This window comes from Camponotus floridanus, unplaced genomic scaffold (assembly GCF_003227725.1).
Source record: "Camponotus floridanus strain SB8 unplaced genomic scaffold, Cflo_v7.5 scaffold19, whole genome shotgun sequence".
NCBI lineage: Eukaryota > Metazoa > Arthropoda > Insecta > Hymenoptera > Formicidae > Camponotus > Camponotus floridanus.
The window spans coordinates 1641186-1655434 of record NW_020229314.1 but is presented as its reverse complement, the minus strand read 5'-3'; the positions used below and the strand labels follow the sequence as shown (position 1 = coordinate 1655434).

Below are 14249 nucleotides of genomic sequence, written 5' to 3'. Positions count from 1 at the left end.
TTTGACATTTTAATATTATATTTTATCGAAATAATTAATTTTCGAAAAAAAAATCGGACAATGACTCGCTGATCACGTTCGTAATCAAAAAACTTCCATTTAAATTCTCAATTGCAAATTGATTGCATTTCAGTTCCTTCGATTCATTTATCTTTCACTTTGAACAATCGTCTTCTACGCGTCAAATACTCAAAGCCAATTATGCAATTTACAGAGGACGGAAAATCTGCCATCACACAAACTCACCGTATAATCTTATAGTTGAAAGAGTGTACAGGGATATCGTAAAGTAACCCATCTGAAGAAATACGCTTCTCAGTTGGATACTCTGCCAGTTTTATCAGCCTAAGAAGAGAAATATGCATCACATACGGTCTGATCGAGACTAATCGGTCAATTATTGCGCCTATAAACATAATCGCCCAATTAGCCCTCGATTAGTAGACGACTGGGTCGCGCATATTATTTTCCTATTTAATGCGTTAAGCGACATCGCACATTAGCGACCTTGTCTCCGAAAGATGAACAAAAACTAAACAGTTTTAGCGAAACATAATGTTTAAAGCGTTAAGTAGCCACCTAATGTTAACAGTCTTCTAAGGATAAAAATAGTGTTTGGCCTCTATTGTAGACGATAGACTGTCATTTATATTCTAACAGTTTTCACACAATTGCTGCCACGATAAGAGTGGTGGATAAAGCTGCCATTTTTAAATTGAAATAGTTGGAAAGAGTCGATTTTTAATCGCGCAAATAGTGCACGAATGTGTAATAATCAATTCTTAAATCTAATTATCATCTCGATCAAGTCGACTTTCTTCTTCTTCTTCTTTTTCCTGAATTTTATAATTCAGGATGAGCCTTCCTTCACTTGATTTCCTAGTTTTGTGATAAGAACGAGTGATATTTGTATTTAACGAGATTTGCCAACCGCTCTTACGCGTCACTTCGAAGTCGATGTTTTATTAAAAATATATTTTTATACTTCTAGTGGGGATTTTCAGCTGAGAATGTAACTTTAGGAATTGTGAGATAATTCTCAAAAAATGCATTATTTTTTTATTCAAACACAAAAGATTATAACATGAATATTAAATTCTTCTACCATGCAATGCAAAATTAAATTATTATTATTATTATTATTATTATTAATTACATTATATATTTTTTCCAATTTTTGTTATAAATTATGTTATTTAATTTATGAGTTTATTTTTTATTTTTATTTAAACACATCTTTAATTTCTAATATATTATAACTTTTGAATACAGATATTAATAATTGCGTGCGCAATATTTTGGTAATTTTTATTCTAATGAAAAGCACAATTTTACTGCGTTTTCATTATAAAAAATTTTTAAAAACTAGTTATAATTATTAACGAAAATTATAAAAGTATGATTATATTTTTAGACTAATAATATAATTTTTGAACATCACCTATATACGAGAGTTAGCAAGTTAATGGCATTTGAAAACGGCATTTTTACGGGAGAAATCCTTTTCGCGGAAATTTTATCGTTCTCTGAATACATAATCTAGGTATATTATCATATATAGTAGTTTTAAGAGATTCGGATTATTACAGGGAGACTCTTTGCAACTATTTAAATTTGCGAACCGCACTTTTATCATGATCCTCGCATGTTTCGATATTTTAAAATGTACTTGTCAACTATTGGAAGAATCGCCTACTCTCGAATTTTATTTCCAAACATTAGTCATGTTTGTTCAGCGTATTCTCGAGGTGCTTCGTTAGTAATATTAAAGATCTCAGCCCGCGTGATTAGTTATTTGTTTATATACGGTAGCGTGGAAAGGACCATAATCCGCAGAGAGACATGAAATTATATAAAAGCGAGGAGAAAAGATGAAGCATGTCACATAAAATGTGATGCGAAAATACCTCGATTACTGTGGAAAATTGCGATTTTACAATCGGCAGAATTCTCTTGGAAACGATGTGGGAATAAGGCTGTGTAATTATTATATTGCGACCTGAGTCCCTTCTCTATATACGATATAAGTATTGTTTTATTTACATACTAAGCGTCCTCTCATAAGCGATGACTAAGTCGAGCTATGGCAAGCGAATCCATATATCGCGCGCAATTTTTACACAATATAAAATTCTAAATGAAATAATCGTATAAAGATCAGAGATCAAATAACGATAATGAATTTATAAGACGTGATTTATGTTTTTCATCGCATTTTCTTTCCTCTTCCTAAGTGTATGAATATGCTTTATTAAGATTCAAAATATTCGCAATTCTAGCGAAAAACCAAGCTTCGTCAATGAAGAAAAGTGTTTTAAACAAAAGTTGTTTTAAACAAAAAAAATGAAATTTATTCTCATATGAAATTATTTATACAGGTAGATTATTTCTGACTACATGTAATTTTGATTCTGTTGATTATCAATGAAAGTGAATATCAAATGTTTGTTTTTTTTTTTTCAATTTTCTTTTTTATTCGAATACACGATGGCGCTTAGTGTGTATTGGCGGAAGTTTATTTATAAGTTTATTTAGAAATTTGCGTATTTAAATTTGCGTATTTCTTACAGATCTTTAATAATGATATTGAAACAGCGTGATTTTAAGTACTTCTTTTAAGTCTTCAGAAAGAGAGAGACAAAGCAGCGCATTCAAATGCCGATACAAATTTTGTCAGTTTTATGACTTTATTACGGCATTTTTTTTCTTTTAATTAATTACAATTCTATAGCGGCCTGGTCCGTTTCTCTGCCAAAACTTCCTTGACGCCGCCTCTTATCTGATTATTGTTAATAATATGTATTCAGTATTTGTGTTATTTTAGATTCTTATTATATTGTCAGGTACATATAAATATATTATGATTTATTATATTATTATTGCCACGAACATTGTACTCTATTATTATTCTATAATATATGATTTTTCCAAAGTCTATCTAGTATCATTGCTCGTTTTATCCGCTTGATTTTTACAGTTTAACTGAACCGATTCATTTTTTCATAATAACGATCTGATAATTTATTTTCTTATTTTCTATCCTAAGATAATTTAAAAGTAATTTTTTTTAATGAAGATGTCACGAGAAGATGTTATCATATTGAAATTAGTATATATAAATATTGGCTGTGTGTTACATTGCATCAATCAGAAATTTATGCATATTTTTTTAAATAAATTAGCAGTCAATTTTTTAAGCAATGATACGTATTTTTTCATTATCAATAACTTTTTGCAATTTTATTGGCAATATTTTTATTTCATACTATATAATATTATAAAAATCGATTATATACAAACATTTGTGAATACATTATATAATACGATTATATAATAAACATTTGTGAATACATATATACATTTATATGTCTATAAATGTACACAAATTTATGTATGACCTGGCTCATATATTATATAATATATTTGATATTATAAAATATAAATTTTGCTCGATGAAAATGAATTTTTTCAAAAGATAATACATAATACAACACTAATTTATACTCACGCGCTTCATAATCTTATATCTATATTTTTTTATGTGAAAATGAATAGACAAATTACATCAATAGATCGAAAAATATTGCAAACTTGTAATGTAATGATCAATTATGCTTTCACTAACATAAGGAAGGACCATTTCGATACTTAATTTCGTGTAGAGAGAGAAACTTCGTGTGGGAAGAACGAAGGTGGGAGGACTTTTCTCTTCCGTTTGTGTCAAACGAGCCATGCTATAACTCTCACTCACTAGACGTTCGGTTTATTCCCACAAAAACGATTTGCATCAACCATCTGTCGACGTTGGTCAATTTCCGACAATGACGCGGGCTTTTCCGGTGTGCAACGACAATTTATATGAGCAATCATAATTTATCGTCAATAAATAGTGCAAAAATTCCAAGAGTCTAGACTTCCTTTCAGCGAGATTGAAAGGATGAAATTTTAACGCGAGACACATCCGCGAGTGCATTCGCGCGACACTTACATCCGATTCGACGATTAGAAATATCTTCCGTGTTTTCTTGTGAAAGTGTCGTGATATCACGTGCCACTCCTACCTCATGCATTCGAAACTAGATTTGGACATGCATTATGTAACATAAAATAAACAAGGTTTCATTTACAAATCGCATGTTGCAGTGAATTGTGCTAAATGATCCAAAAACCTGTGCTAAGTGTCTTAAGGACTGACTTTCTCATATCAGTAAATGTAAAAAATACCTTGTAAATATAAAATCGAATTTTTAACTTTTGTTTCACAATCACGGACTATGATTTATAATATATAAATTATTTTTTTCGAAAGAAAAAAATAGTTTCTTTTCTAAGTCAAATATACATCAAAGAAGATTATTTGGAAAATTTACAAAAGAAGTTATAGAATATTTTGTAAGAATTTTAAATTTGATCTCTTTTCATCGTGCGAATTGTTTTTACAGAAGAATACATTGTATAAGACAGCATCCATTACGAACTGTATGTGGAAGGGAAAGAGAAAGTGGAAGGGGTGCCTTTCTCCAGAGTAGGTACGACTAAAAACCTGCTTGAAAGAGCTCTTCTGTACAGCAAGGACTCTAAATATAGTTAGTACAATATCGAGACTTGCAAGAACAACATCTCGCGAGCGCACAAGAAATCTTGTTCTATTATTCTATTTATCTAATCATCTTTTATCCTATTCATTGAAGTCAGCGCTGCATTGCAAGAATCATCATCCAAGTATTATCCTAAATATTATAGTGCTCTGATGGACAAAAGTGACCAAAATGACGGAAAAGTTACCGGATAATGTTTCTGTGGAAGGTCAGTTATTTTGTATAAAAAAGATGATTTTTAATTGCGACAGAAAAGATTGATCGGTCAGTTTCAATTTTTTTATTACACAAGATATCTTAGAATTATTGATATTAATTTCACTAATTTAGTTTCTTTAATTAATTCTATTTTTCTTAAAATTAAAATAAATTAATAAATTGATAATTCGACAGCGATTTCGCCCCGATATTTTTCTCGCCTACATCTTTTCAGGGGGGTAAAGAGAGATTTTATAGTATTCTCAAAAATGAGAATCTATATCTTGGTTAATGCACCAAGTAAAATATATACATATGCCTTGTGTGCGTTTTAATTTTCGCGAATTATTAATCTTTAAAAAATTTTACGTACTACCATCTGCAGTGGGTCTTAATCGCTCTTTTCTCGTGTATAGTGTTGGTTAAAATAAATTTTTTATTAGATTTTTAATTTATGTGAGATTCTATTTTATATATTTATATATTTATTTTATATATTTATATAATTTTAATTGTATATCTACGAATATCTTATATTTATAAGTACATGCTTGCAATATATAAGAAAGAGAACTATTAGTTTAAGAAATAGAAAACATACGTAAGCAATTATAATAAAATGTTAATTAACAAGTAACACAAATTTAATATCATTAGAATTCACCATTCTCTTTCAAGGTTGTAATAGATAAGGTTGTATAATAGATGGAGGTTCATAGAAACAGTTTTTTTCTCTCTTTTATATATTTGCTATGAGATATTATATAAGACTTTCGAATCGTGTATGTTAAATTATATAATAAATGATCGAATAAATGTCGAAATTTATACAATAAAAGCTTTTTCTTCGGAAATGTCAAAAAATATCAAACATATTATATATGTTTGTGCAAAACAATGCATTATTATTATTATTATAATTCGCACTAATCATAAAAAAATGATAAAAATTATTACATTATTTTGTTTTAATTTAATTAGAGAAAACAATTAGATAATTATTCGAAAACATTTATAAAAAATATATTATAAAATATTTATTTAGAAAATTAATATGGAATTAATACGCGCAAAGTTATTTATTACTAGTTATATGTTTAATGACAAAGGTACACCAGTAAGAATTTATGTAAAAAAGATTTCCCTTTCGTTTTCATCTCGAATTGAAAGAACCACAGCTTGTCTAATGAAAGTACGAATAGAATGCGACCTCAATTTATATTGACTGGTATTTATCGCTGCAGTACTTGTCGCATTAAAATTACAGAATGCTAAAAGAAATCATACACTTGTAAAATGTGAATGAAAATGCTGATCCAACGAATAATTCTTTTAACTTATGAATTCTTTTAAGTTTGAGAATGAAAACAACTCGATGAACTCTAACTCTTTTAATTCGTAATAAAGATTTAATAATAAAGAATTTTTATTATTTATATGACATTGATAAGGATCTGTAAAAGATCGAAACGTGCGTCTGTCTTTAAAATTATATTTTTATAGTCTTTTTGTGCCGACAGAGTTTGGCTTATTAAATCATTTTTTAATTTAGTAGCTCTGTTTTGCGTTTCAACTGTTAATTATTTTTTCGTACGAACATCCTATGTCACAGTCCGGAAGCCTTCCTTTTCTAATTTATATTATTACGGACTGTTAACCCTCTTTATTTTTAATCTTTTAATTAGAATTGGAAAAATTTCTTAATTGAGATAACTTTGAATTTTGAAAGTCATATTTAATGAAATAAAATGACAAAAGCAATATACGGATGATAACAAAACACAATAAAAAAGAAAGGCTAAAAGATCGTGACGCAATGTTAGAAGTAATAATAAAAGACTCTAAATAAGATACATAATATATTAGTCTAGATACATAATATATAATAATCAGTTAGATATAAAAATACATATGTACGTTTCGATCTTTTCATGTCGCGACATCAGATAACATCAGAATAAATATTAACTTCAATACATTACTTTTCATTTTTCCATCAATGTATGGATATCCGAGTATATTTTCTGTGTGTTGTCGATATATTGCGATAATTTGTTTATAGAAGCTGCTGGATTATCACCCATTCTTTTTTAGTATATTTTAGAAAGTTTCCAAATATAAAGATCCTTTATATTTTATTTCGAGCAAAAAAATTAACATAACAATTTTTAATATTTAAATCATTTTGAATATCTAGTTTATCGACAAAAAGATTAAATAAAATTTATTATATCAAGTATTGACGATAAATGCGAAAATATTTGGACAAAATCTAATTACGATATAATAATCAGACCGTAAAAAATTTAATGTTAGCAGAAATTTAATGTAAACAGAATAATCAATATAAATGAATATTACAGATATTGCATAAATTGTACATGAATATTACAGATATTGCATAAATTAACAATAAATTGCAAAATATTTCTTGCAAATTATAAACTGAAATAAAAACTAAACTGAAGTGTTTTTCCATTTATTGTTTATCAGAGTCAATATTGATTTTGAACTATTTTTTTAAAAGGTTAAATGAAATTGTGTAGTCGACCAAACTAGCCAGAAATATAATTTATTCAATACGACGTTTCGACCATATGGTTGTGTCAGTCTTTGACGAGGTCCCACACGGACTCATTGTTCTTAAAAATTGAATTTTAAAAATAAAGTTTGTTAATGTGACTTGTGCTTTGTACAAGATTATTATCTATGCCGACACTCTGATTACCATTACTTCGGCTAATTTTGTATACTTGATAAGGACCACAACCATATGGTCGAAACATCGTATTGAATAAATTATATTTCTGGCTAGCTTGGTCGACTACACAATTTCATTTAATCTTTTGAAAATTCGACTAGCGATATTAAGCTATCTACATATTTTTTTAAAGCTTTATTAAATATTCTACACGTTGTGTGTATATCTAGCCAATAATAGCCTAAAGCTATTTCATAAGACCATTGTTACAAGTCATAATTTTCATAATTTTTTCAGTTTATAATATAGCATTTATTATCAGAGTCAATATTGATTTACGTAACATTTGATTTTCAACGTTATTGCAACATCATATTAATTATATTATATTTCTGATTGAGTAAAAGAATTCGATCACCGATTGCAGTCAACGGCTTAAGTAAACTTGTAATAGCATCTTCGTATGATATTTTATTCATAATACAATATATTTATATTGATATATCAATACAGACTAAATAAATTTTAGAATAGCGGAATTTTAGAATAAATATTTTTCTGGTGTTGAACTCTATTTATTTGAGAGAATATATAATAGAGATTTATATGATTTGTTTATAAATTTATAAATCCTGCGTCATATAGAAATAATATATTAATTTTATTCTCATTTAGTAACATCTCAAATATTTTGCAATGAATCACGTAGTCTTGACCTTATATATTCGTGTTAAGCTAATATTCTATTCTGTGGATAAACATTGCATAATGTGTGCAAATAGTAGAATATCTAGATAGTAAAATTTCCGTTCGAGAAATGAAAATTTAAATGCTGAAGAAAAATTCAATGTCAGTGTATTATTTTATATTTTATATAAATATATTCCAACTGATGTAAATTTTTGGATGACTCGTCAATGCCAATTTTTAGCATTTTACAGCGTTTCTAAGGCTGTAATAAAATCAAGCTATAGTAATAAGATATAGTAATAAAAGTAGTAATATAGTGTAAAGCTATAGTAATAAGTTTTTAAATTTTTATAAGATTTATACGTATATTATCTTCTTTTAAAACATTTGTTGGAAAAAAAAAAATATATATATATATATATATGATAATATTAAATAATTTTATCATTAATAAGAGATAGTTATACGACTGTAAGTTTTATAATTATTTTTGCATGGTAATTAAATTCATTCTATTTTTAATTGTTATCCGAGAAATAATCATATCTTGCCATACATTGCATAGGATGTACGCGTTATGTCAGATTGTTAAAATTCTGAGTTGTTTTGATTCCGTTCACGTGCACATCCACAAATGTCAACGTTGATTTCGGCATTTTTACATGCAAAACGTGTTCTCAATCGCAACTTGTGTTATCGCGATCGTACAACCTCGTTACACGCATCCTCCTTGTTTTGTCAAGCGTGGCTTTTAGGAATATCATTATGTGATTCACACACTGGGTAATTCGAAAGAAATCTCATTAAAATGCCTGGTCAAAAAATATATTTATATTTAAATTAATTTTTTTTAAATAAAATTATTGGCAAAATCTACAAATTGGAAACAAATAGCATATTTTTGTTAACATCCCATGATGCAGCACATGATATCATTCGAATATTCTACACTCATACTGTGAACATACGTTACAGATGTAACATACTGAGAACATTTCCATAACATCTCTTGTTGTATATTTCTCATATTTTCTCATATTTTCTCATATATTCTCAGAATATACTTTGAATATCTCTTATCAGTATATTATTTCTCGTATATTTTCAGGATACTCTATAATATTGTATGTGTTTCTTCTTTTTGCTGCTACGCACGCTACCAAACTCGTACTCAATTTTTCATAAAATGGGAAAAGAACTGGTATTAACATAAGTTTCAAAGTTTCTTCTTCTATTCTTTTTAGTTAGTTTAATTTATAACAAACTGATTTAATTTAAAGTAATTTGTCTAATAATCTGGATTCCTTGTTAGAATTCAGAATATTAAACAGATTATTTGAAATTAAAGAGAGAAATAATCCATTTACTGCGTTTATTAAAGCATTTCTATTGTCGAGTGTACTTTATACATAATTGTACATATTCGAGATTATCGAGATAAATATTTCAATAAAAATTATTTAATAAACACTAATAGATATTTTTTAAACGTTTTATATTTATCTATTAGAAATAACATTTTTGTCTGAAGCTTTGTTTATAAAGTAAATAATTTCACATTTTTATTTATTTTTTACATGAAGAATCTATTTTTTATTCTACATATAATCCAATTGTCTTCTTTAGTCATATATAATTTATTAATGTAAAAATATGCTTAAGATATTCTAAAAATATACCTTATAATATACTATAAAATATTCTGAGTATATATTGAGTAGGTTTCTACGTCAGACATAGGAACATTCTTTGTACATTCTCAAAATACGTATATCAAATATTAGTTAATTTATAGTAAATGTACACAATCTACGTTTGCGATATACTGAGTACATACTCAGGATCTACCTGTGCTGTATGGGATTATTATATTCTAATATGCACATGCGTGAGTTAAAATTTATAAATGATAATATTTGGAATATGAAAATTTTTTGCTAGATTGTTTTCAATTTTTAGATTGTTCTAATTTTCATTAGAAAGTATAATTTTTTCGGTGAATTTCTAGACGTAGCGGAAGAACGAATGCGCATCATTCTTAAGGAAGGTGCTGAGACTCCGATGAATTTCGAATGTGTAAAACCAGAATTACCATCGTTTTACGATGAGAAAAAATTTCGGCTTGGGCAGCAAGCCTTCTACAATAATATCTTTTCTATGATGATCGCGAAACTTTGCGGTTTAGTATCTCTCCTAGCAATTTCGACCATACTTAAGGTAGTTATGTTCACCAAAAAAAGCGGAACTCCTTGTTTGGCTTATCGTAGATATGCATCGACAGTTCTTCATACAATTGTATGGCATGAAAAGGATCCTCACGGAAAGCCCAACGAGTACGTAAGACAAATAAGTGAACATGAGATTTTGCAATACAAGAAAAACAAAAGAAACAGATTTACACTAAAATATAAAAGTAATAAATAAAAATTATTTCATTCGAATATTAGACATACGTGATATATTATAAAGTTATAGATTTATAAAATTGCTAATAATGAAAACTGTTGATACGATAAATTTATAAACACATATAATCTACTTTATTAATTTTTATAAAATTTGTATGATTATAATTTTTATTAGTTTTATATAAAATAAACAGAATTAAAATAATTAAAGTAATTAACGTTTTCAAAAAGAGATTGTACATCTATCTTGACAAAAATTTGGAATTGTATAAAAATACAACTTTATATAAATGTAAGACTTTAATAGCTTTAACTTATGTAGCAAATTATTTAAGCAATTATTTAAACAAGTATTCAAGTAATTAAATTTGAATTAAACTTTAAACGTTAATATTGAATGATTCTTTGAATATATTTTATTAATTAATGTAAATAATAATATTATTTATATTTATATATCTTTTCAAATATTTTTTTAACATAGTACACAATACATTGTACTTATAAATTTATTTCTACCTCCTTTATGATACATATCCTTTATGTATAGTATATATAGTATCATGAACTCATTGTAGATTCTTGGAGTCCTTGAAAATCGTGCGGAGAAAACACTGTGTTGCATTCCGGCAAAGTACTGAGGCTGGCGTTCATAAAGCAACGCAATTGGATATGGCACTCGCTCAGTTCGGATTCATTGGATATACTATGATAAGCGGAGAATATTTAGGAATAAAAACTACTTCTGAAGAAATGGAAGGCGTAGTGCATCTCTGGAGAGTCATCGGGAGCATGCTTGGGATGGACGATAAGTCGGTATCTTTATTTGTCTTTTATTGCGTACAATAAGATGATAAAAATGTAAGCAGAAGCGAATAATTGAAAAATTAAATTATTATTAATATATATATATATATATATATATATATATATATATATATATATATTGATATGATATTCATAAACATTTTTTTGTTCTTTTAGATTCAACCTTTGTACGGGAACAGTTGAAGAAACTCGCGCTCTTTGCCAAAGAGTATTGGAAGATGTGTTCATGCCCTCTCTGGCGAAAAAGAATGAATACTTTGAAGAAATGGGCAACGCGATGTTAGAGAGTCTCTGGCCCATCAACTTCAATATTGAACCACTAGCATTCACAGCATTCACACTTTATCTGGCCTCTTCGACTGCACGTAACAATAATCACTCTATCGAAATAGGTAGTTCTTTTCAAGCTTGAATAAAATTTTTAAATTTCGGAAAAGTATATGAAATTAAGAAAATGAAATAAATAACAAAAAGATTCACTAAAGTATGCATACGTACTCTTTTTTTAGAATGGGGTTTTTTATAACTAAAAAATAAATAGTATTGATTTTAAATATAAGAGACGATAAATTTTTAACATCGTAGATACAATGTATCATTTACACGAAAATAACAAAATATATTTTCAGATACTTCGACCATGCCATTTTACAGCTGGTACCTGTTCAATCTGCAACATTTTGTGCTGAAATACTTAATGCGACCTAGTGCTTGGTGGTCTTCAATTTTCCGCGCATTTTTTAATGCTTTAATGCGTTTGTCGATCTTCTTATTGGAAAAATATCCCTTTCTCGCTTATTGGAAATTTGGAAAGGAATATGCTAATGTTAGTATTTTTCATTATCACTTCGATTGAATACTTAATCGAAATAAGGAAAAATATCAAGCTTTATAAAATTACATTCAAATTATGAAATTCCATGTAAAAAAAATCTATGATATGACATGTATATTATAATAATTAATTTAGTATTATATACGTATATAAACAGGGTAAAGATTGCTCATCAAGAAAAATATATATTTTTAAATATACTTTTTATATAAAAAAAACGAAAAAATATATATGTATATGTCAAGATTCGTGTTGAGATTATAATCAAGATGACATTGAAAAAAAAATAAAGAATTATTGCGGCCTTTAAAAGCTAATATGGGAAGAAAGGCGGCTAGTAACGTAATAAGACTTGTAATTATAATTAAATTAACAATATAATTATAATCATTAAGATAAACTATATTGAGACTTTTAATATAATTGCGTAATGTATAAAAATAAAAAAAATATTCAAGACAATGTTAGTTACACTCAGTTCAAATATTTTTTCAGATAATACATACATAACACAATGTCCAAAATATATATTTTTATAGTTTTATGGTGCTTAATCATAAATCATGTTGTCATTACTTCAAATTTTTTAATTTAATGATTAAAATTAATAGGCAAATTATTATATACTTTTGAATCTAATTATTAAAAATGTATATAATATATACAAGTTTATATAATTTTTTATGTAAAATGTTTTTCAATTAAATAAATATATGTGGACAATATATTTTAAAATATAAGTAAAAATAAAGAGAAAATTTGCTTGTACATGCAATATTTTATAAGTAAAAATGAAAGAAGCTTGTCTGTGTATGCATAAAATATAAGTATCTAAAATGTGATCTAGTAAGTGATCCAGTAAGAAAAAAAATTATTTTTATAAAATTTTCTATTTTGCAAAAAATATGTCATCACAGTTTAATGAATACAAAGATATTTTGCATTTCTAATTAACATCAAAAAAATAAAAATAAAAATTCTGCGCAAAAGATTCTGAAATTATGATAATAAAACTTAAAAAAGAAATAAATTAAATCGATTAAAATAATGTCTGAATTTTAGCTATAATTTAAAAAATATTCTTATATGCAGCACATATATTGTATTTTATATTAAGGCTGCGGTCAAGGCTATGAATGCTCCGAAACATCATTCTATCTTTATTCTTATGGAATATAGAACAAAAATAGAATGATGTTTCAAAGCATCCAGAGCGTCTTCCCGACCGCAATCTAAATCATATCAAAATATCGAGATATTGATATCAACGAAAACAATGATTATTACGTTACATATTTCACGTTGTACGTTTTATATTTTACGATAATAACCATATAATCATAATTGTAACGATTAAAAATATTTCTTTTGAAATTTCGGGAAATCATTCCGTTTTAATACACGATGCCTGCTGGTAGGTCTCTTTAACATTTTTTAATATTTAAAGTTGATTCTGAATCTTTTAATCGTTTAGTTGATATCCAATGTTAAGTGCGTTAAAAAAAATTAAGCTATAATTATGATATTAAATGCTTACAATATATATATAGTTAAAAATATAACATATTAATTTACATACAATATATACAGTTTTCTTTTAAATATAATTTTTTATATAATAATTAATGTAATGATGATTGAGATGATATTAACGGATAATTCAAAATACTTTTAAGAGTTTTGCCAAGTCAATTATTTATACTATTATTTATTAGATTTATTAGATTAAATTATACATCACCAAATAATTAGCACAGTTAACAAAATTACAACTAGAATTAAATAATATAATATTTTATAGATATATTTTATTAAAAAAGAATGAATTACTTTATATTGTAACCATTTCATAGTAAGGCACTTGCATACGTGACTCATTTAAAATGCCACAATAATTATAGTTCCGCAGCACGTTTAATTATATCTCATCAAAACAATTTTTCTGTTTGTATACCTTTTCCAGTATATATAATAGCGATTAATGAACGGCG

General features: G+C 26.9%; 1 protein-coding gene across 1 annotated transcript; it reads left to right on the top strand.

Moving 5' to 3' along the window:
• Nucleotides 1–4433: 4433 nt before the first annotated feature.
• On the top strand, nucleotides 4434–12355 carry LOC105248207. The gene is made up of 5 exons (XM_011252865.3): nucleotides 4434–4806; nucleotides 10196–10520; nucleotides 11174–11407; nucleotides 11580–11815; nucleotides 12053–12355. Exons 1-5 carry the CDS (start codon nucleotides 4770–4772, stop codon nucleotides 12277–12279), a joined length of 1059 nt encoding a protein of 352 aa, XP_011251167.1. The 5' UTR covers nucleotides 4434–4769; the 3' UTR covers nucleotides 12280–12355.
• The last annotated feature ends 1894 nt before the right edge of the window (nucleotides 12356–14249 follow it).